Source organism: Patagioenas fasciata, chromosome 1 (genome assembly GCF_037038585.1).
Source record: "Patagioenas fasciata isolate bPatFas1 chromosome 1, bPatFas1.hap1, whole genome shotgun sequence".
NCBI classification, from domain to species: domain Eukaryota; kingdom Metazoa; phylum Chordata; class Aves; order Columbiformes; family Columbidae; genus Patagioenas; species Patagioenas fasciata.
In genome coordinates, this window is record NC_092520.1 from 26999001 (window position 1) to 27023331 (window position 24331).

General features: G+C 37.8%; 1 protein-coding gene across 5 annotated transcripts in view; it reads right to left on the reverse strand.

The window, feature by feature from the left end:
* The window catches only part of DCLK1 (doublecortin like kinase 1), a 246495-nt gene that overhangs the window by 37100 nt on the left and 185064 nt on the right, over nt 1-24331 (reverse strand). For 3 of the 5 annotated variants that reach the window (XM_065829652.2, XM_065829641.2, XM_071804866.1), the window contains 4 exons: nt 12115-12199; nt 10664-10772; nt 5701-5758; nt 4815-4934 (listed from right to left, as the gene is read on the reverse strand). In XM_065829652.2, the coding sequence (XP_065685724.1) occupies nt 4815-4934; nt 5701-5758; nt 10664-10772; nt 12115-12199 (372 nt within the window). Of the gene's footprint in view, nt 1-4814; nt 4935-5700; nt 5759-10663; nt 10773-12114; nt 12200-18921; nt 23802-24331 lie in introns of those variants that run through there. The other 2 variants (XM_071804870.1, XM_065829661.2) reach the window with 2 other exon arrangements.

The following is a 24331-nucleotide window of genomic DNA, read 5'->3' on the forward strand; positions in this document are numbered from 1 at the left end:
AGAGCAGGGGAAAAAACAAACATCTTTTGAGAGATACTACTCAGAGGTATTGGGCCTATGGCCAAAATCAAAACAGCATCATAAAGGAAACACAGACCAAAAGAAAAAAAAAAAAAAGAAAAAAGAAAAAAAGAGGGAAATGATAATTCTGCAAAAAAACAATGAAAAAAAATCCCTGCTTCAGTCAGAATATCTAGAAAAATAAATATACCACAGGAGACTATTTTAAAGGAAAGGTTGGTATTTTATGAAGGCAACAGAAGAGTCCCAGCTTTGGCAACTCTCATGATTGTATCAACAGCCTCAATTCCACAGTAAACACTGTTTTCACTAAGAGAAAGGAGGAGGGAGAAGAAAGAAAAAAAGCATTCTTCCAAGAATCATGGCTGCAGAGAAAAAGGTAGGAAAAGACAATGACCAAAGAGTCATACCTGAGAAAACAGACATTACTTGTTTTTAAAAAGAACCAAACAAACTATTGAAAATATTACATTGTTGAGGTGCAGCTGAAATCTGCCAGTGCAGTTTTATTCCCACTGTTGATGCACACCCCCAGCTTTGGAAACTGCTTACAGCCAACCATTGTCAAATCTGGACCACATTAAAAGCTCTTGCTCTAGCTGGTGACTGATCAAGATGCACCAAGATACATAGTGTCAAGGAAAAGGATAAAGAAAAGGCCAAGCAAAACCAGATAGAGGATTAGAGAGAAAGGTCAAATATTTGGCAAAAGTACAATACGATGTACTTCATGGCATTATCTGATCCCTAAGTATTAGATATCAGCATGTGGCAAAATACGTGGGATAAATAATCTATCTTCCCTAAGCTCCTTCCTGTGAAGCCCCTGTACCAGCTGCTTTTTAACATGAGGTAGTGGATTAGAGCGATCTTTGGTCCTATCTAATATGTTCCAGATGCTCAGGAGAAGTGTCAATAACATCAGCAAAGGATCTGCCTCCAAACAAAGAAAACAGCCTGAGCTAAGATGTGAGGGGTGAGAAGGAAAGAAGCTGAACTTTAAAAAGAGAAAGGAAAATTTCTGCCTAAAGTCAGAAGAAAAAGAAAAAATATTCACATGCAAGGGAAACCTAAACTCAGGAAGAGATAGAGGCTGCACAGCACACAAACAGACGGCCAAGACAATCTAAAGCAGAATCATTTTCTGCAGTTCGGCAGCCTACTTTACTTGGCAAAGTGTCTTGCCAGGTAGGCTGCTAAGAAAATCAAGCATATATTCAGTCTGTGGGATTCTCTGCAGTTAGAAGAGAGGTGATATCCTGGAAAGGGTTAACAGACCTGACAGCTTTATCAGGCAGAATTGTTTTCAGCCTTCCCTTTCCCTGAAGAGCACTTTAACCTGCAAGGTTCTGCTTAGCCGATCCACACAGCAGGTCACTATCATTTATTCCAGCACAAGGGGTGAGTTCAGGATGACATTTCAGTCTTAAATCCCCTGTTCTGGAGTGAAATGGGACCAGTAACATCTGAATGCAGTTTTTATCATCTGTGCACATGAGGAAGTATACTTGGAAGTACAGTAACCAATTATTTATTTATTACCTTGTTATGTAAATGATATAATCTCTCTTTTCTTCTGCAAAAGTGAAATCATATCCTGGAGCAGTAAAGGAAACTCCGCAATAAATCTTGCTTGTTAAATTGGCCAAACCCCTGTTAGGTTTGAATAACAATTTTGTTTCGCTGTGTAAAAAGGCAATGTGCCAGAAACCAGGTCCTTGTTTCCTTTTACAAGCACCACTTGCAATGTGTTTATATTTGTATTTATGAAGTGCTTTTTCTTACACTTTACAAAGCAATGAATGGCCTATCTGCCATGAGGTGAGGGCAGTATTTGCAGCAGCCATTTATGTCAAACATGTTACTGCCAATTAATGCAGGGTGGTATTAACTGAAACCGTGCTCTGCAGTATCAAGCCTTTTCTCCTTGAGTTTCTTTCCCGTCTGTGAGTTTGATTTAAAGTCAGGTCTTCAAAAGTCAGTCAATAGCAGATGGTTAATCAATTCTAACAGTGCACGCTATGAAATGGTACCAGTCAGCAACTGGTGAATTAACAATTAATGTTCTTCCAGAAATACTTTCCCTGGTGCCCATACAGTACAACAAGGCTTTTTCTCCCAATTAAATATTAAGGAACAGATGTTTGTTTCAAAGAAACAAAGTTGACTTCCCAGGATATTTCTTCTAAATTTGTTCTATTATTCCACACAAAAGTAAAGAGCATTAAACCAGTGCTCTCTAGGATATCAAAACTACAGAGATGTCTACAGGATAACTTAAAGCATAAATATCTTAGTATGTGCAGCAATCCTAAAGAGTAAAGAAGAAAGAGGGCAAGGAAACAGATTTTTCCAGAAAGTGAATATAATGGATGGTTTTCTTTATATACATGTCTTAGGCTAGTTATTTTGCAAGAGTTTTCGGTCGCCTCCTCTCTTATTTAGATGAGTAGGCCTTGGATTAAAAATCCATCAAAGACCACAGCTTGAACATTTTTCAATGAATAGCACAGCAAGTTGCACCCACAAAACCAGCTACGTGCTTACACCTTGGTGTGTTAGACAAGGCACAGCTTTTACTTCTTAGCACACCTCATGGGGCCGGTATGAAGGATTTGTCTCTGCAGGCTTAAGCTGTGTCTACATTAGATTACAATGCTGTGCCAGAGTATTGAGGTACCTTTGAACAGCCTCTCATGGACACCAGAAAAAACATACAGTAGCACAGATCTCAGAGTGAGTTCACTTATCACAGAAAAGAGCAGTAATTATGATTAAAACAGTGTTAGATGATGGCTAATGGCATCTGATCTGAAGCCCTGCTATTTCACATTGCACTCCTGAGTGCAAGAGAGCGCTATGACTCTGAAGAAGATGGGGAAATTCTTCTGGGACTGGTTACACAGAGGGACTTGTGGTGTGGAAGAGTGCCAGTATTTTGCTTTTTTCTTTGGATTTAGCATCGCCACCAGAGACAAAATGGGGATGCTGGGTACCCTGTCAGCTCCTTGCCACCAGTATGTCTCACTGTGCTTCCTCAGAGCTTGGAGGTAGTGGACAGTAGGGTTAGTGGGACCATGAGTTCCACAGCACCACCCAAGCCAAGCACTGCATCTGGCAGGCTCAAACCTAGGAAGACAAATTTGCCATCGCTTAAGATGTAGGGCATGAGTTGAGCTTCTCATGGATAACAAGGCAGTCCTAGCCTGCCACAAGGACAGGGAAAATCTGTGGCCATCTATCCATGGGCCACATTTGACAACCTCCCAGCGCTGCAGTATGAACACAGCTTATGTCACCACTGCTGCCACAGAGCATGGGGATAATGGAATGAAACAAAAAATGTTTAATTCTCCTTGCTTTCCTATTCCAGCCCAGAGATTTAGAAGTTCTTTAAGAAACACTTGGACCTCAGATCATCCTGTCTAATGTCTCAAAGAGGTGCCTGCATTAAGAGCATCCACTGATCTGCATCTAAAACCAAAGCAAAGCAGGTAACAATCCTTTCTGCCAAAAGGGCTTTCTCTCACAATCTCTCGTGGTGCCTGTTTCTAACCACGGGTACAGAGGGTGTCTACTGAAGGTGGCCACACTTTAAGAGAAGTGGAAGAAACTTGGGTGGGGTGCCAGTGTGCAGAGTACCTGATTTACTCACAAATGTTGAGCATGCACAGACAACAGGCCTGCACACAATTGCTGCTGCTTCACAGCTTTATTGTAACCTTTGTCCCAAAACACGTAAAACTGTGGATTTCCGGAGTGTAGGCATGATAGGCTGCCCCAGGAGAATCTGCTCATCCAGATACAGAAATGGAAGGGGCTGCTGGAAAGATCCCTTCTCACAGAATGGCTGAGGAAGGAAGTAGAATCGCTAATGCCACCAGTGAATGTGAAGAAACAGGTGCATTCTGTTAAAGTAAGTGTGGAGGACAAAATGTCCTCTGTGTTTTTCTGCCCTAATTTGTACAATTTACCCAAATGTATTTCTACCACCTTTTATGCACAGTGACATATTTGTGTCTCAGTACCAGAATCAAGAGTCAAATCCATACTTCATGCACTGCACTGTTGACAGCATAGGGGCGAGAGATGACCTGGTCTGAGTTTCATAATCCATTTTTAATAAGTAATTCCATCACAGTTACTATGAAGAACTAAATAGCAACCCAAATATAAAATTCTGCATTCGCAAACTTACTTTTCAGAATAGAACCCTACTATAAACAGCAGGTTTTCCTCTCTCACTTCCCCCCTCCTCCTTAAATTTAGGTTATTAGCAAGAAGGAAAGCCTGACAAGGTGTAAATACAAATCAGCAGATAAAAAAGACAGGTAATATCATTTAAATGTAACATAAATTAATAGAATTTAATTAAACTCTATCAAAGAATACACAATTTTGAAGGGTGGTATTTAAGGCTATTTGCACTGGGTGTATTTTGAGTTAATCTCAAGGCAGATGCTTTTTTTTTTTTTTAAGAGAAAACTTTTTATAGACAATACTTTTGCAGGGCAAATTAAAACTGGTGATCTCCAAAGTGCCATCCATTGAGCACTTCTGAGTCCTGATTACAGAAAGTCATATAAATATTAGAAATATTTGAGAGCTGTAAAAATATCTTACAGTGGGTTAAATATATTTCAGTAGAGTGCTGGACAAGACTATCTTTAGGTATCACCTCAATTTAAAATTATTCTATGATTCTACGACTTTTAGTCAGCTTCAATATCAATGAAATTTCTGAGAATAGTTGAAACAATTCTTAGCAAGCAGCTTATCTCCAAAATACCCACCTTTACGAGTTCCATGACAAGGTACAATTCAGTTGGCATGTCCATCTCCTCAATCAGAAGCACAATATTGGGATGCTTGACTCTCCTTAAAATAGATACCTCATTCTGGATCATGTGTTCCTGCCACACAAAATAAATCTTTAATAACTATGGGTTGGTGGGAAAAACTTTCACCTCCATTGTACAGAGAAAAATGCAGAGAGAATTGGGATCTGCATTGACTCTTTGGGGTTTTTTAAATAGGTAATAGACATCACCTCCAGCAACATGGAAGGAAAACATCTAGAAACAGCAACAGTATGATAACTGAAAGAAGAACAGAGCAGAACATAGAAAAAGAAATGGAGGAAAAGACATGTTTCTGAGGCAGAGAAAAGTTAAATATGAAAGCTTCTATTTTTTTCTCCAGTGCAGAATCTTTCAATTTAAAAATATGACAGCATCTTCTCAGAGAATCTTTTGTTATAGATTTCAATTATTAGTAATATTTTCCTTGTTTGTTTTGGTTTGGTTTTTGGTTTTTTATGTTGTGGGGGATTTTTGTTGTTGTTGTTGTTGTTGTTGTTGTTTTGGTGTGGTTTTTTTGTTTGGTTTGGTTTTTTGTTTTTTGCTTGTTTTTAAACAAAACAAAACAAAACCCAAACATCTGAAGTTGTGAAAGCTAGAGGACATAATTACAGGGGTATAGAGCAAGGGGAGTGAGTGTACCCACACACAACCAACCAACTGGATAATCAACACACCCATCTAGAAAAGCACATTGCAGTTTTTTATGCTGATATTTCAAGGGTCTCCAGAGGGCAGGCAAAGGCTTCAACCAAAAAGATTCTAACACGTGCCAGGAAGAAGACAAAATCTTGGTCTCATTTGATGTATTTGTACTTACTTTTCCTCTACATTTACTTTTTTTGATTATTTTCAGAGCATATTCTCTACCAGTTGATCTGAGGAAAGAGAAAAGAAAAAAATTGTATGTTCAATAGCATTGAATATTTTTCCCAGTCAAGTTTATATTTGTCATTTGAGCACAGTAGGTCTGGGCAAGAATTCTATTCAGGTATTTGTTTTGTCAAGAAATGAAGCATGAGTCTGTCTTGAATTGTGAACTTGAGCCATATTTATTGAATATGTGTGCCCGAGGAAAAGTATTAGCCTTTTTTTTTTTTTTTTAATGAAGGCATTTCAAAGTTTTTGAAACAAAATCACTTGATATTTTTTCATTTCATAGTGGTATTTGCTATTTCTTCAGCTAATTTATGTAAAAATATTATATAGTATTTACAGATCCAAATATTATCAAAAACAAACAAACAAACAGGTTTGTTTCCTGTGAAACAAAAAAATACAAGTCATAGAAAAAAAAAAATATTTTTTTTTACTTAAAATTAAGAGTCATTTGTTTTGTCTCAGCACTTGCAGCTGCTAAGATAAAAAGTCAATCCTTGGAATAATATTTTATGTATTCTGTGAGTATATGATACCTATCAGAGTTAAATATGTTTATGGGACAGAATATTAAAGGTTCTGGAGATAATAAGAAATTATAAATAATTAGTTCAGGATGAGAACACATTTCTCTTTTTTTAAAACCACGTAATTTTTATCATACACGGATATTTATTGTATAGAATGCTAGCATAGAAAACTAAGGTTGTAGACAAGTTCACCATATCAACTTCCATTTCTTAACCAAGTTACAAAACCGAAAGATTGCTGTAAGAAGGATACCAAGAAGCTCATTACACAAACTCTAGTTTCACTGTAAGATTAAATGAAGAATGGGTATTATATATAAAAAAGCTCTTACTGAAATGTTTTATTTTTGTAATAAAAATCTAAAGAGTTTACAAGAGTCTAATACAGTGCCCTTAAACACATATTTGGTTAAAAAATAAACTAAAATATAGCTTCTCAAGCATATGGGGAGACTTTTTTTTTAATTCTTTATTTAGCAAAACATAGTTAAATTGATACATAAATTGATATATAATAAGTTAAGTTAAACAGATAAATGAATGTGCCTAGAAGTGTTCACAGTCTGTCAAGTAAGACATGCAAAGTGAGTCATAAACTGAAAGAGCTGAATTAGGAAAATGGGCATTATCATTGTCATATTTAAGCACAGAGACCTCCTCCAGCAATCATGTACAACTGGGTGTTAATTTAAGGGAAAATGGGGACCTCCCTAAAAAGAAAAAAATTAAAAATAATAATTATCTTTGAGTTCCCAGGTCAGCAGGGAGCCAAACCAGTCTGTATGAAGACATCAATTAAAAGACTGTGGAAAGAAATCTCACTGGATGATGACATTTATGACTTGGAAAAAAAAGTACAGCATGGCTGTTCAAGACTTGAGCAAGGAAGAATTAAAAACTTCTCATATCTCTACTCCCCCACCAAGGGGTTTAAGGCTACAGCCCCCAGAAATGGGCCACAGTCAGCGGGGGTGCACTTCCCCCGTGCTGCTGTTTGGTGGCTACAGTCCCAGCTCAGAGCGGGCACAGAAGAGATATGGACACAATTTTTGGGGAATGGAAGGAGGAGGTAGGAGAAGGACTATTGGAAAGTAAGAAATCTGTGGTTCAAACTAAGACAAAATATGCTCTCTTTCAATAGAAGTCTCTTTCAAGCTGCTTGGTTGCCCTAAGAATTCTTCCTTTCTGTCATGAGAAAGGAAATTGATGGTTTTTGTTGGCCATGGGAGACTCCACGTGCTCCAAAACACTGGGAAATCTGAGCTAGTGAGGAAATGTCAGAATTTGGAAGTATCTGAAAGTTAAAAATGAACACGTATAAAATAACACCACAGGACAAATTGCGCATATGATGGAGCAGATATGTAATGAGCAGATGACAACTCTGACTGCTCTTTGTTTTGGTAAAAAGAAAATTAAAGCTAAGATAATGCAAATCCTTTCCTCTAAAAAGCTGCAGAACCGCAGGCTGTCAGCAGCGCTGCAACTCACACACTCACCAAAAAATATGTACCGCCATGCCAGAAACTCACAGTGAAATGGGCATATCAGCTCTCACCTATCACTCAATCCAAACAATAAAAAGGTGCCACACGAAGTAGGAAACATGTTATGGCTGGATAAAAGTCTGGACCTGCAGCACTAATGCAGGGCATGGTGTTAGTCCTCTAGTTCATAACAGGGCTCCGTGCCACGCTCCCTGACTGTTTTAACCTTTTACAAAGTTCACGAAGATTTCCATTGCACTGGAGACAGAAGTCTTTCTTCACCATTTTTGGGTGTGCATTAAATGTATTTTTTTTGTGTGTGTGTATGTGTGTGTACACGTGCATTCACAAATGCACAGAATGGGATTTAGAAGTCCCCATGTGAAAACTTTGAAGATGGTTTTTCGTTTCTATTTGGACTGTTTGTTGTTAAAGAAAAATGCCCATGAATGCGTTTGAAGCATCAGAGTGGTTTAACAGTGCACACGGGCTGGTCTCCACAACTATCGAGACGAAGCATCCATGTGATCAGTGAAGATGTGTAACAAGACCCATTCCTACTTGCTTAACACCTCATGGTGCTATTTCTTTGAAGTCTAATGCACACAGGAATTGTATGTCAGAAGAAAGTGGAAAAGTCCTCTATCCCAAGTATCACCCCATCATTTCTGGCTCTGCAAATGATGGACATATCAGACTTTGAAGTGAGGTGTTTTCTGCTTAGAAAGACTGTGAAGAATGTTTTTGAAGGGGTTTTACATGTACTGGCTTCAATTTACCCTCCGAGCCTTTAATTTATCTTTCCACCATTGTGATGGCAAGGCTATACTGCTTTAGAAGAGGAAACTAAAAGAAATAATTCTACTTTAATTTTCAAGCTCTCCCTAAGTAGTAACTCTCTGATATAAACGGGATCCATGGAATGGTATGGCTCAGAGACCATAAGACTGTATCTGGGAATACTGGAGTAATTATGCTATTTAAGCACATATTTGCTACATACATTGTGTTATTGGATACTTCTGGGACCAGGTGGATAGAAAAGAGGACAGGAAACAGTTTTCATTTAAACTCTCAAGGCTATTGTAATCGGTGTTATTCGTCGATGTGGTGGGACCTATATCTAATTTTGTTCATGTCTTTTTTCTCAGCTTGAGAAAGAGTTGTAAAATGTACACTAGCACATTTGAACTGTCTCAGCACAACTGGCATTCTCAGCTGAATCAAACCCTCAACCTTTATTTTGCCTTGTAATGTTTCTCTCTGTCACTACTCACTTTACTTTTAGCTTGCCTTTTTATCTTTTTTTAGCTATAAGTTTTCACCCGTGTTTTTCATCAGTCATGCCCCCTCCATAGGGTTTAACAGAGCTTTCTTGTTTTCATGTTGTTTTGCTTTGCTTCCTTTAGGTTTCCATATTCCCCCAGTTTAGTGTTCAGACCCTGGGGTTTGATCTGAACAGCTGTCACCCTGCAGATGACCAGTTCCACCGCAGGCTCACCCTGACAGAGCTCTAAAGGCCCCACAAGAGCTTTGGCCAAGTCCCGCAAGCACACTGTCAGCTGATACAAAATCCACTCTTCTCCCTTCCCCAACAGCTGTCTTCATGGTCTGTGGCTTGCCAGACTTTCAGATGCAGAGCAGGACCCGTCTTTTTCCAAAGAGACTCTAGTTTAAAACCAGCCAAGCTAATTTATCATGATCTGCCATGAGATCTAATCTCAGCTTAGTCTCTAGGGTTAATATCACATTCTAACAGGCTAAAGTGCAAATAGTTCTTTCTTTAAGTCCAAAGGTGAGGTTATAGCCTTATGTAAGAGTCTCCTCTGTATGATATGGTAATAGGAGATATCCAACTTTACTTGTGGAATTTCATTATCAGTCCTTGACATCTCTCTTGTTCTTTCTTTTAGGCATCTCTAGTTCTGACAGTTTTTTGTCTTCTCTACACTGCTACTATCTATCATGAGCAATCTTCCAATCATCGCACACAGAGGTACCTTCTGTCTTTCTGTACTCCATATTCTCTTATTTTTTAATACCATCAAAAGGCATCTGCAGTTCTGTTCAGAGTATTTCTGTCTTTTGTTCTCCTTTTTTCTTCTTTTTCTTTTTTCAAACTATTAACACTGCGTAGAGACAGTTCAAACCTGGTTCATTACTTGCCTGATCACATTTAGAAACCAACAGCTGTGCTAGTCAACCTGGACACTTTCAGCAACATTGACATTCGAGATGACTTGTGATTTCTCTAACCTGGAGTGGATGTCTAAAATCAGTCTTGAAGGGTGATTGTTCTCTCCTCTTAGCAGTAAAGAGCAGTGAATAAGTTAGATTTTCACGTCTGCAGTGCAGGCTCCTAAAGTTGAATGCATCTCATATAATGGCATAAAGCAGGCAAGCAGGAGATAGGTGCCTGTTTTATTAAACACTGAAGAGGTTCCTCCTCAGTGTCAGATGGCAGAATAGATGGATTCGAAATCAGCTCTTTGTGCTTTCCACCACCACCACCACACACACAAAACTTTCTGACATCTTTACAGAATGTTCCTACATGTGAAACATTTCATTGGTCTAATGTAAAAGGAGAGTTGCAAGAATATACTGCAAGAGAAGAGGTTATTTCAGTGTAACAAGAAAGATTTAACACAAAGAACACACAAAATAATGCAGAGTGAAGCAGAAAAACCCATAAAGAATTAAATTAATAGATTGTCCCTTAGAGTCACTCTTTTTCTCATGGAAGGGCATTCATCTAGTTTTTCCATCTGGCACCAAGACATTACCTTATTACACATGTCCTATACCCTACAAATAAAGACATGATCTAGAAAAAGCATGACATTAATGATTGCTTTTACAGTAATATGCTTATTATCCTCCTCACCTTTCTATACACTCCTTCACAATAGCAAAATTTCCATCTCCTATAGTCCTTCCAACTTTATATCGCTCCGCTATCGATGCTGGAACCTGGAAACCTTCCTCCAACACTTCTGAAAGAATCATTAGTACATTTTTATTGTTAGTGAAGGAAACACAGATGTTGCACATAACATGCATTTTAAGTCTAGGGCTTAGGAGCCTGGAAACCATTCAGAGTCAGTATCTCACTTACTGTACAGTGAAATCATGCTGCTGACATTGTATATACTCAACAGGTTTCACACAGATACAATAATGAAAAATAAGACTTCTGGGGGCTCAAACATACCACCATTCGAGTGTTACATAGTTTACCATTCCCATTGCAACATGCCCGCAGGACAAAACCAAAATTGTATTTTTTTAATTATGGAAAGGCCTCTGTGATCTGCACAAGCGCAGACCAACCTCCAAAACAGGCTGGAACTCCTTGACACAGCATGATTAAATATATGTACCAAAGAAGTCCAACACTCAAGCACTTATTTTATTACATCCTGTAAACTGAGACATCCATAAAACTCCTCATGTGCTAAGTGCTAGTTCTCCCCCTCCCCCAATATTAAATATTTAGTTTTTAAACAAATGTTCTCAATAATACTACCTCGCATGCAACCTGGGCACCAGATGTTTAGGTAAAATTCCGTTACACAGTGTCTTAGCATAAGAAAAGTTTGTAGTTTCATGTGTTTTAGTGCTCATTCATGTACTATTATTTTAAAATATAGCTGAAATAGTGTGTTACAAATACCTAACATGCCTCTAAAAGCTGACTGTAAACTGCAGCTGATACAAACTACTACATAAACATCATAAAAAAAAAAAAGCCTCTCAGAAATGTGACTTGAATTGACACTCTTTAAGACAGCATTTTTAACCCTATCTGTTCTTTGTTCCAGTTCAGTATTAGAAGTGAGCGTTATGATACATGAAGCTGGGGTTTGCCTGAACTTGCAGGCAGCATGAAGAGTTACTCTTTGACAGGAGCATATACACACATGTGTATGTGCGTGTGAACTGGCAGTACTGGAGAAGACACTATCCCTTAGTCAACTTGCCCAAGGCCTTAGTACAGGGTGAGACTAAAGAGTAAAGACCCAGGATGCAGTATGGTCTTTAGTACCATGACAGACGAGACAAAAATTTAGTGAAATAATCCAATCAGCACTGTGTCACCTGCAGAACTAATACCTTAAGTATCCTGCAACAAAAACACCCCCGAATAGGGATGTCCAGATCAAATCTGATCCCGAGTGAACCTAATTGGTTTGCTAAGGCTGACAAGTCTGCTCAAGGAGAGTCATCCAGCCCACAATGCTCCCACCTTCTCTGGCAGGAAGAATGACTCATTTCCTACACAGCTGCTGTTATCGCTACATTGACTGCTTTGAAATGTCAGTCTTCAAATGTTACCTTCTGCAGGTCCATCATTTTCATCCATAGAGCTGCAAACTTTGGTGGATGCTAATGAGGTAGAGGAGCCACTGTGTTGGGAGCTCTGGAAATGGAGAGACACAAATTAAAACAGATGATTTTTAAGGAGCATGAGTACTCACAGCATGTTCCTTCTGGAAACACATCCCGGAGAGGCTTCAGTGTTCCCTATGTAAAGTATCAATTTACTTTGATGAAGGGATACATGGATGTCTGGGAAGAGTCCAGTTTTTCCACTGAAATTACACTTTTGGTACCCCCGCATACACGGACACATCCCTTATCCATCATGTGCAGCGACAGTTTTATGTATGGTCTGTTAGTTTTTCCCTATTCCACACATATTTTGGCAGGGAAAAACGAGGAGCTGTATGCCCTCTGCAGGCAGGAGACTTTTCTCGGCTACATTGTTAACCCAGCAGGAACCAGAAGCACCTCTGTTCCAACTGAAGTTGGGTTTGTTAAGGGCAGAATTCCTCACTTCCGCAAACCTCCCTCTGGTGAAATCCTCTCCATTTGTGTTCTAGAAGGGAGAAATCATTATGGTACCATATGGAGAAAACAAAATGGGAGGGTGAATAACGTTTCCTTTTTTGGAAAAGCATTTGATTGGATATTTCTCACTTCAGGTGTGAGTTTGTACCTTGGTTTTAAGTACTTGTACATCAAATGTCTCCATTTGCCTATACAGATAATGGGGGCCAGCAGGATGATACCTCTATAATCTACAAGGAGACTTGTGACCACCCACCTTGGACACCAAAAGTATAGCAGGTAGGAACGTGCTAGGGGAAGCCTTCCAAAGCACCTATTGATGTCTTTGAGTTACGCATAGACTCTAGGCAGGTACTTTAGGAAGACTGCTTCATCACATATCTAGATGGATGAAACTATTCTGTGATTCTGTGATATGAGATGGAGTGGATTTCACCCAAAGCTGTACTGTGTAAAAATTATACAAATGTATCTTCAGGATTCCCCCATCTTCAAAGGAAATCAAAAGAAACTACAAATGTAACGGTGGCCCTTTAAACTTACAGCAAAACTGAGTGTTTCCTCAGGTGCTTGTGTTGCAGTGTGAGAAGTTTTCAGAGGATTTCCAAAACTAAAACTTTCTCAGGTTCACATAGTTTGCATGCTGAAAGGTTACAAAACACTGCAGTATTTAATTCTGTCCTTCAATTTATATATTATAGAAATTGCACACTGTGCTGCATTTAGGTCACCCTATCAGTTTCTTATCTGTGTTTGCAAAATATCTAGATGCCCACAATCAGGGGGCCAATCCACTTTACAAATTTAATAGAGCTTCTTTGGAATGATCTCTGCCACAGCAGAGCACAGCTGATGACTGCAGCAAGAACAACTAATGATGCAGCAGCTGGGATTTTTGCAGAGTACGGAGCCAGGGAGAAGGCAGTCAGCAGAGTTAAAAGCTGGCCAATATGCTGAATTCATTTGAGCAGACTAACTTTTAATTTCTCCCTCAGTAGATTAAGGTCAGACAATTTAGACACAGGCAGAACTTGGCCTATTTTTCACTAAATAATCCTGAAATCTTGCATATCCCATCTACCAAGAGATTCTTTGCTCTTTTTTTTTCTTCCTTTTAATCAGCCCTAGCTCATTCTTTTCATCCATCCAAGCCTTTCTTCTGAGCCTTGATCAGAATTAAAAATTGCACTAATTAGTTTTTGGACTACTTTTGCTGCCTCTTGACAACAGAAGTGAGCACTGACTGATTTTATGCAGTTCGCTAAGATACTGCTGCCCTTATTTCATGATTAGGATGTGTTTATGTATGTGCTATTCCTATGCTAAACCCTGCAGGATGTCTCAGTAAAAACTTACCTCTGGTTCATTTTGAACAAACATGCAGATGAGGATCAGGGTAACAGGAAAATGCTTGGAGTTCTCATGCCTAGAGAAGTCACTCTCAAGGCCTATTTTTATACACACATAATGAAAGAATTGTTTCCTCTACACTCCTACTTGTAAAATAAGCAGAAAAACATGTTTCTCTACTCATTCCGCTGTGTATGTTTGTTTTCCTAGGCCAGGCATCCAATTTCTTACTTATTTTCCCACTCCACGGTATTTTCTTAAAGGAATTGCAATTTAAATATGTTTAATATTTGTTACACATACAATCGGGAATGAATCTTTACAATATTTAAGGGGTATAACACAAAAAACGGTTAATGCTAGTTTTTCAATAGGTTCTCAAACAACTACTTCATTCAGTTTTTTGCATTTTAAATTGTAAGATTACACTTTTCAGCATATGTTAGGTTAATACTGCTGACTATGCACTGCTGTAGCTTTCTTTAGCACTCTGATGGTCTTTTTACAGAGTCTTGCACCCATTGGTTTCATTTGTGAGAACGGGAGACATGAAAATTGAGACCTAACTCAGTGGCCACCTCTTCTCAGAACGGGTGCCTAGAGAGACTCAAATTTTTATTTGGGAACCTAATTTCTCAAGGACCCTTAAGCTGAGGTTTAGCTGAGAACTGAGACTTTCTAAAATTAGACTCCTTTGAGGGCCCATTTCAGCAAATCACTTCAGTAACTGCTTCACTTTAAATACAAGTAGTCTTAATCACCTACACACAACTGAAATTAAATGCACTCCTGAATATCTGTCTTAGATACAGCTCCCTAAATATGTATTTAGCCTCATTTTAGTTAAACAAACAGAAAAAAAAAAGGCCCATAGAAAATTTAAAGGAAATAAATAAAACACTAATACAAGGATCAATTTTTTAACTGCCCATATTTCTTAGTGATACTACATAAGGATGGGAAGGCTAAGATTATATTCATAACTGAAGAAGAACTGAAGTGATGCATTGGTAGCATATACTGTACCCACAGGTCTGCAAACAAAGCACACAGCCCCTTCAAGTGAGAGCTACGTGGAAGCACCCACATGTGAGCAGAAACCCAGCCTACTAGTGACAAAGAAGCAGCAGCTAAGACAGTTGCTAAAAATACATACTGGCATTTTTAAAGCTTTTTTTTTTTTTAAATATATTAAGAAAACAGATACTTTTCACTACCTTTGCGGAATCCCTCCTATAAAAACAACAGATTAAAAAGAAATCAGGAACTGTGTATTTGCATATGTTCACCAGGTCTGCTGATGGACCCCCTTTTACAATTAAAGAGACGTTACTAGATAAACACGACACAAATATTGTCCCCTTTATTCAGTGCTCTGGAACAACACGCAGGCGTTTATTTATTTATCTTTACTTCAGCTAGAAGGACATTCCATTTATTTAGACTTTAATGAGCTCGTTGTTCTCACAAGCGGAAAGCCCTTTGGGTCCAGCAATCCTTGTGGGTCTCAGTGTTCCTTCCAGTTGGCTTGCCAGTCGTGAGGCAGTCTGTCATCCACACTGTTGGTCTCCCAGATGTGGACCCCATCAGGGATATTGCAGATGGGGAGGGGGGAAAAACAAACTCTAAGCAAGAGCATAATCTCTTCAACACACAGACCTTAATGCAATTAGCTGTTTTAATTTTAAGAGATGCCGAGGTGCTTGAAATGTCATCACTTTTACACAGATTTAAAGGGGTCCAGTTGCACAGGTTGCCAGCACATGGTCATTTTTATGGCACACCTCCATAAAAGCGATGGCATAAAAAAATCAGGTCTTTGGTGTAAGGATTTCAGATCCTATTCAGGTTTATATAACAGATGGCCAGCACACCACACGTCTCATTGATGTGAATGGAAACATTAGCACTATTGAGTTTCATCCATGTCTCACTGGGAGATTTATTTAGCAACTGTTCTCTAAATAGTTTGTATCTCAGTGGCAGTTGTGCTAAATCCATTGAAAAAAGGCAGTTAAATAAATATTACTGTAATTTCTCTCTCCCCATACTCACCTTGTGCTAAATTAATATTAAAATCCCACTTGACCTAACTGCAGGAATTATTCTTGTGGACTACCACTATCAGCAGTTATGAAAAGAAACTTCAACAAGTATGACTCGGAAGTTTGTTAACGCAATTCAGATTCCTGAATCTTAAACCCCAAACACTGTATTATATTTTCCAAACCTCTCAAAATCTTTATTAGCGCATATGGAGTCTACAAAGACTCTCAACAATAGATTCCTTTGTATTTTCCTAGCATGAAGGAAGCATCTGGATGAAATGTGAGTAGCAGAAACGCACACAGGTGTAACACTAAGTTTGGATCTTACGCAGAGTTGTGCTCTTTAAGAAACAGGCTTAATGAAGCGAAGATCAAAATTAGTAAACAAAGGGTAAATTCATGAAGTAGGGTCCGGATAGGGGAACTATTAATGTTTTTAAATGATGCCTCCTAAGATTTTCTCTATTCTAAAGAAGTCTACAGAATTTAAAAAGCATACAAAAAGCTATGTGTGTCAGTTATATGTGTATGATGAAGTTCAACTCAGCAAGGATAAACAGCATTCAGACCAAAACTAAACAGTTAAGCATCCTCTTTTGGAGCCTGTACTAGTGTTCAACCTGGTTTTAAATAATCTTTGCAAGGTGGCCATCATGAATTTCTGATATAGTTAGGTCCTAGTCTAAAGATCATCACACTTAATGGTAAAATAAAGACAACAGTTCAGTGCAGGTATTAGCTTTGAAGGATTTTGAAGGGCTCAACAATTCCTATAGCAGTGTTAAGCAAGAAATAAGTGAGTTGATACAACAAAAAGGTACATTTCCAGAGAACAAAAGGTAGAGCAGAAGACAGCTATTTTAAACCAGTAAAATAATATATTTTTATGCAACTTTTAAGAAGACAAACCCATTGAGAGAAGCAAAGGGTTACACTGAAACTCCCTCTCTCAAGTCTATCTAGCAAAAAATGGTTTTGATTTTCTTTTGTTTAATCGCTTACATTTTTGGCCCAGCCAGCTGAGACGGGGAAAAAAGTTTTAATGTAAACAGTACAGAGCTGGCAAAAAAATCACTTCATGGAGAAATATCAAATCCATAATCTTCACGTCGAAAGAATGGAAGCCAATGGAATTCAATGTATAGAAAAAGAAATAATACAATTGTTTTCAAATTCAGACACTGCACGAAACTGACACATGAGATCCAAATTTATTTATAAACTGCTTTGTCCAGAAAGGAACAGTAAAAAATGCATGCAAACCTGCTACTTATCCACAGTCCTACATCCTGCTCTGTGTTGTTAGACACTTGACTTGGGAGAGGCCCTACATATGGATATTATTTTTTTTTGTTATTCATTTATGCAATACAGGATTCACACATCTTGGAGAAAAGTTCAAACAACACAAGCAATAATCCAGCATTTGTCATTCAGGAACCTGTGTTGGTTTTCTTCTTTGAGGGACAGAGGGACAAATGGGAGAGTTTAGTTTGCAAGGAAATGGAACTGGCAGACTGAATTTTCAAGCTGAAGTATGTTTTGATTTTTTTTTTTTTTAACTAGGATCCTCTTATTAAGCTGCAGCATTGGTTGCTTATAGACTCATTTGATTTGTGTAACAAGGCAATTCTGAAGGGCCAACATAGTTTCCTATATGGTATTTAACAGCAAACTTAAATCTAACCTCCGCTGGCTCTTAACAGCTGCTTCCAAAGCTGAGCCATAATTCAGACTGTAGGCTCACACAACCTTTGGCATTCTCCAGAAAAGATTGATGATATATTAAAAAAAAAAAGTATCACATTCATGGTATCGGAAGTTGACCTGTCATTACTGTATCCATACTGTGGTTAACATAAAAAAGTTACATATGCAGTGATGCAATGTGAAGGTTTCCTTTTTCCTTTTCAAAAGCTATACACTGGTAAAATTTTCCACTCAACTACAGAATAAAAATTGAAGGGGCATCAAGAGAGGTTTTCATTTCTTCAACCTAATTCAGGGCATAGCACAATCACCACTTTTACATCTAATCTATTTGAGTTGCTTTTTAAAAGTTCTGCTGGTATTCCTAACTGTTATTTGGTAGAGACAGAAACCTCAATTATTTTATTCCTACTATTCCTCATTTCTATAGCACCGTTTCCTTTCTATGTCTGTACAACTTTTTTAGGCAGACCTATTTACTAGCAACCTAGAGGGATTCAAACCCAAAACTTATCAGGCTCACAGATCCCTCTAAAAGAGTGTCTGAACATCAGCTGAAGCATCAGACTGGCAGATGACATGTCAGAAAGTGTAACATCTCTCTTCCGCACTCCCGCCAAACAAAAAATCAAACCAGGTTATAGATAGGTATTTTTAAAGAGTGGAAGGATATATTAAGAAAACAAGGTACGTATTTTAAAACACCGTGGGTACATTTCAGTATTCTTAGCTTTTCACAGGCATATTTTCCTAATACTTGTCTTCAGAGGATGCTTCTGTAGCTGAGTTGTCAGCAGGGAGCTGGTACCTGTCTTTGGATCGTCTACTGCAGTGATTTTCTGCTTCATACTTCAAATCTGTCCTGTCGCATGGACACAAACTTACCCATGAACAAATCAAGGCAGGTATATTTACTGTCTCCAAAAGACCTGTTAGAAACCAAATTCCTTCTTGAAGGATCTTTTGCATCTACACACTAGAGCCCAGAGTTTGTTATTTAAAAATGCACTGAATGCATCTGCTATTTAAAGGAACCCACCAGGATGCATGAATCCCATATGGCTATACTACATGAACTCTTAGATGGACAATGCTGATCCAAAATGAATAAACAATACCAACTGCAAGTACTTTTTTAAACCCTGTTAACTGCATTTCCAAAATAAACTCACTGAACAGTGTGTATTTTTTAAATATATTTATTACATCGCTTACAATAATCTACAGTAATGTTAAATCTAGCGAAACAACAAATTGCAACCAGGATGACATGGTCAAATATGAAACACAAGTACAACACAGTATGATGAAACAATGGCACAAAAATGAAGGTGATTTTCTTCAGCTGATTATATGAAATAAAACATTCATCAGCATTTATTTTCGCAAGTTTTACATTTATGTTGATAAATCAACAGCTTTCTTTTTGGTTTCCTGCATCACATTAATACAAAAATGGTATATTTTAAAAAGCAAATATCCAAGCACTTTTCTTTAAAAAAAATAATTGAATGCGTAACTTCATAAAATCTTAAACTTATGTTGTAAATGTGCCAATATTTACAATATCATAGTGCAACTAACAAAATAAAGAGGCCTTAGCACAAACATCGTTAGCTCCTCTTTCACTAGAGTCCAAATTCCAAAACACTGTATTGCAGGGCAAACCACAAACTAATTACCTCATATAACATCAGACAACGAGTACACGCTGAATACAGTACAGCTTTTTTCATACTTCACTGCTGAGGGTTAATTCAAGCAAATGTGAATATAATCAACATGCGCAACTACAGACACTAAAATGCATAGGAATGTGTATGTGTGCACTGCGTGTGTTTGTAACCCTTCTCTACCGTGTGCGTACACAACGCGTGTATCTACGTACCCATCACCTTCCGTGGGGAGTTAGGGTGCTCAGACAGTCTGAGAGATGGGGTGTGAGGTGAAAGAGGCAACCTGAGCCCGCCAAAAGGTGTGAGGGCTGCACAGGCGGCTCGGAACAGCCTCTGCGCTGTGGGGCAGCAGCACTTTCCGAAGGGAGGGCTGTCCTGGGGGGCAGCTCACCCCTCTCCAAAGGGTGTGACAACCACTTGCTGGCTGTGCTCTGCACGTAAAGCTACTGCTGGCCGTGTGACATCAGGTTATTTTCCTATTGATCGCTCACAGTTACAAGTTCTCATCCCGTCACTAACAGATAAACTGGAAGTGAAGATTAAATAAAGGACAATCTTGTATTTGGTTGTATACCGTCCACTGGATACAAGAAAAAGCACAGACAACATTAATCTAAGTGTTCATCAAGTGAGTAGGTACTTTAGCACCATAAAGCTTTTCTGATTGTTCATTTCTCTACTATTTTTGACAAAACAGTAAACATGGGTTGATCAGAGGTTCATTTTTGCATCACTGTTAATTCACTTTTTACATTCAGAGTTGGAGGATATTTTTTGTAACATACTGCACTGTATAAAATTCACATTGCAGTGTAAAGTATGAAACTGTAAAGGCAAACACTATTATTTATTTCAGTCTCAACCCAGGTGTTCTTCAAGGCTGTTTAACATTACGTATTCTTTCTTATAATACACATTTATAGACACTGTATTACTGCCCAAGAATTTTCATTTTACAGCCATCTATTCCCTGTGAAAATGATTTAAAGAGAAAAACAGCTAAATATAATGCACTGTCACTGAATTATTTTACAAATTGAAAAGCAATTTTCACATTGGATAATGAATGTTAAAGATTTTACTGATTTCAACAAAATAACTTCTAATATTGCATGACTTAATACACTGCAGAAAAGTGCAGTTCAATAGGAGACACAAGTCTGAACCTGTTGAAATAATACCACTTTGAAATCCTGATTAATGCTTTGTCTGTGCATATATGTTTGTGCGTAAGGTCTTTTCCTTCCCACCCTGAAGTCAGTCCTGGTTTTGCCACTGACTTAAAAGTGAGCAGAACTTAGCCCTTGTTTGTACATGAGATTTCTTAAACTTGTATAGGCTTCCTCGGGAGAGCTGCTCAGCAAGTACTGGCTGGTGCAGCTCCACTGGCATTAACAGAGATACAGCAAATCCGACCTGATGAACATCTTCCATCAATTTATTTTCCCCACATACTTGTTTAAAGCCACAAATGTGACATAACTGTGCATGGGTTTCAAAGCCATTAATCTATGTGTGTGTGTGTGTGTATGCATGTGCATATAAATATAAACATAGACATTCTGTGCTTCACATGTGAACTGTTCATTGCATAAAGAAGAAGAAAAGAGATTAAAAAAAACCCAGAAAGTTGCAGGAAGCATTAGGGAAATAATCACAAGTATTTATAAAGCTCAGAGGGAAGCAAAGCATTCACAATCTATACAAGACTCTTTAGCTACATCATAATCACCTTAGAGTAGGCACAAATAATGCAGCATACAGAGAACTATAAGAGGTTCAAACACTATGAAGTTGCTTAAGCTATTCGGTTATTTAATGAAGTCAATGAAATCTAGGGACAAACTAAAACCTGTGCTGTTGCAAGCAGAACTACAGCATCAAGAAACACAATTTCAGTTTCACCCATAAACTGAAACCTTCTGGTCTTGCTCAAAAGAAACATTTCATTTCTGCTCATGTATAATGGGAATTACATTCCACACAAAAGGGATCTCAAAGTCTATAAACAGTGGGCCTTTTCAATCTCTAAGGGACTTTCATTCCTTAAATGAAATAGTAATGATACATATTGCCCCTGAATAGCCCCTTAATACAAGTCATATGTTGAAACGATTAAATGTTATGGACTAGCATATTCTTTGAAACAGTCTTGATGGAGAACTCACTCTGATAACAATTACTGATATAAGGTCCATTTTTCTTTTCCACAGATAAGGAAAGCCGTGGGATTCAGGTTTGCTGGAAATCTGTGCTCCCTGTGCAGAACAAACATTCTTAGTAAACTGCCTTAAGCAGCAGTAGCCCATGTAGCAGAGGGGAGGAAAAGTAAAATTCCTAGAATTTATTTTCTTTACAAGAAAAAACAATTTTTGAAATGTCATTAGGTATTTTGTTCAGTCTGGTGGAGCTGTCTGAATTTTTGGAAACTGATCCCAATGCACGTTTCTATAATACGCATTTCTTGGGATTAAGTAATACATTTTACAAGGACATTCCCTCGTAGCAGGCAAAAATGCAAGTAACTTCACAGCTGTGAACTTTTTCAGTAGCGTAGGACAGTCTTAGGATCCGGGCATGGGGTGTAGGGGAGCGGACCTGTTCCTATTGCTGGGAACAGTTTCAGATCTGAAGTCTGAAGCAGGAATGGGAAAATATGCGTTGCAAAAGGGAATGACCCAATTGCTTCAGCAAACCTGCCAAATCAATGACTTTCTCTCCAGGTGATACTGGAACCAAGTATTGAAAACAGAGAAGGTAAGTTTTGTATTCTGCTGCCCTTTTACTTCTTTTTGCAAATATCCTCCATGTAGAAAACAATACGGATATAGTGAAGCCGTAACATCGCGTGCCAGTATTTTCCAGCTGGTGAATTTTATTATGCACAATTCAGTGTAAAGGAATTATTTCACTGCATTTAAAAGCTGGCATGTGGCAGCTAAACATTTTCTGCTATTAGGTAAATTTTCCTGGTTTCAAAATATATTAAGTCATCACTAAGTAGCTCAAAAATATAATCTCTATAGATTTTTGTTGAGGATCAGAACCACACTAATTTGTAATTTTTAAATCATTAGTATTTGAGATAATAAAAGGAAAGCTATAAGACAGCATAAATGTGTGATGATTATACTATGGGCTTAAATAGAACAGATAAATTTTAAAGCAATATTCAACATACAGTGGGAAATATTGCTGTTATGTATGTTAGTCAACTAAGATTCTCAGAATAATAAAGCAGCAGAAAACAAATAAAATTAGTAGATATTTGTTAAGCAACTGGTTATAATGCATGACCTACTTTAACACTAAAGGAGTTTTGCATATTCATGCTGTACAAAATAACCACCTCTAGAAATTATGAAAACAGAGAAATTAGGTCAATAGGAGGATGATTTACAGTAACACCATTTCTGTAGGCTTTCACTTTAAAATGCATAATATGTCTTATTATAGCAAATAAAATGTCCTTAACATAAGTGAAAAGAATCACTAGTTTCTCAGGCAAAATGTGTTTTTTTCCAAAAAGGTGTCATCAGATGTGTGTCAAATGACACTGTGAGCCAGCAAGCCCCCATATCTCCTCGTTTACAAATCTGTCCATATTTACTTGCAACACACAGATGATCAGTATTCACAGTTCTTGCCAGGTAAGACATTCATGTTGCCTGTGAACACCCTTCTGTTTACATTCATCAGATGTAATGCAGGAAAGAGAACCTGAACACAAATGCTTTGAAAGAATTTACTTTTTGTCTTGTGACGACACAGGTTTTCTTCATTTTCTTTTCACTTAGCCAAAAAGACTAAAATTAGAATGTTCCAAATGTGCGTGTCAGGATCAGCCAGCATGGTGCAAGCAGTTTAATATGGCAGGTTTACTCTTTTCTACGTTTTACCTATTCGCCGGTAAAAGCAAAGCCTTCATTAACTGTTCATACCAAAATGAATAAAGATACCTATGTTAAAAACAGAACATATAATCAGTATCTTAGATGATAAAAAGAGCACTATTCATAAATGTGCCCACTATGGATTTGTGCGTTATATTCACCTTGTCCAATCTTTGTTCCTTAAAGTGTGCACAATGCTGTTTTGTATTTGATGGACATATTCAATGGCTCACTCCTTACAAATTCTTGCATTAAAATGCAGTGAAAAAGCCAAAATACCCCCACATACTGGAATTAATTTGGCCCCATGTTTTTAATATTAAATATGCAAAACTCTTTTGTGCGATTCACTATTACTGTAAATTAGCAGCTATTCTCTTTAAAAATGTTAAACCTTCACCAAATCACAAACCATAAACATTGTTCCATTTTCTCTTTTACACTGAGTCTCCTACTGAATCCATATCATCCGAAGAGAGTGGGCGATACAGGTCCTGTAAGATGAAGTGCAGTATAGATTTGTTTATTGTGTTTTATTTGTTCCACTGTAACTCTCTTATATTTTTATTACTGTGGACCAGAAGATACTGTTTAACATAAAATACACATATTCTATATAATCAGATTTTTTTGCTGAATGTCATATAATTATTTTTTAATCAACAAATAGATGGTTAATAAATAAAGCTGGAGTTTCAACGTACAACATATTCTAAGAGGCAATTCTTTTCTTCTTTGATTCTTTCCTGCTTAACACTATTAAAACAATATTTGTCTGTTCTGGAGCATCTTTTAATTGTCTGTAAACTTGGCAGTTTGAACTTAGTCTTAATGGGGACATATCTATCTTTTTGCTGTTTCACAAACAGCAGTAGGAAACTAAGTGCTTACCTTATATGATAAGGTAATCAAAACTTGCCACCCACCAGTGATACAGCATGGATCCAGCAACATTCAAGCCCCAGAATGCTGATGCTGAATACTGCCGTTACCTATGTTGTACTGACAACGGTATCTCTTTTCC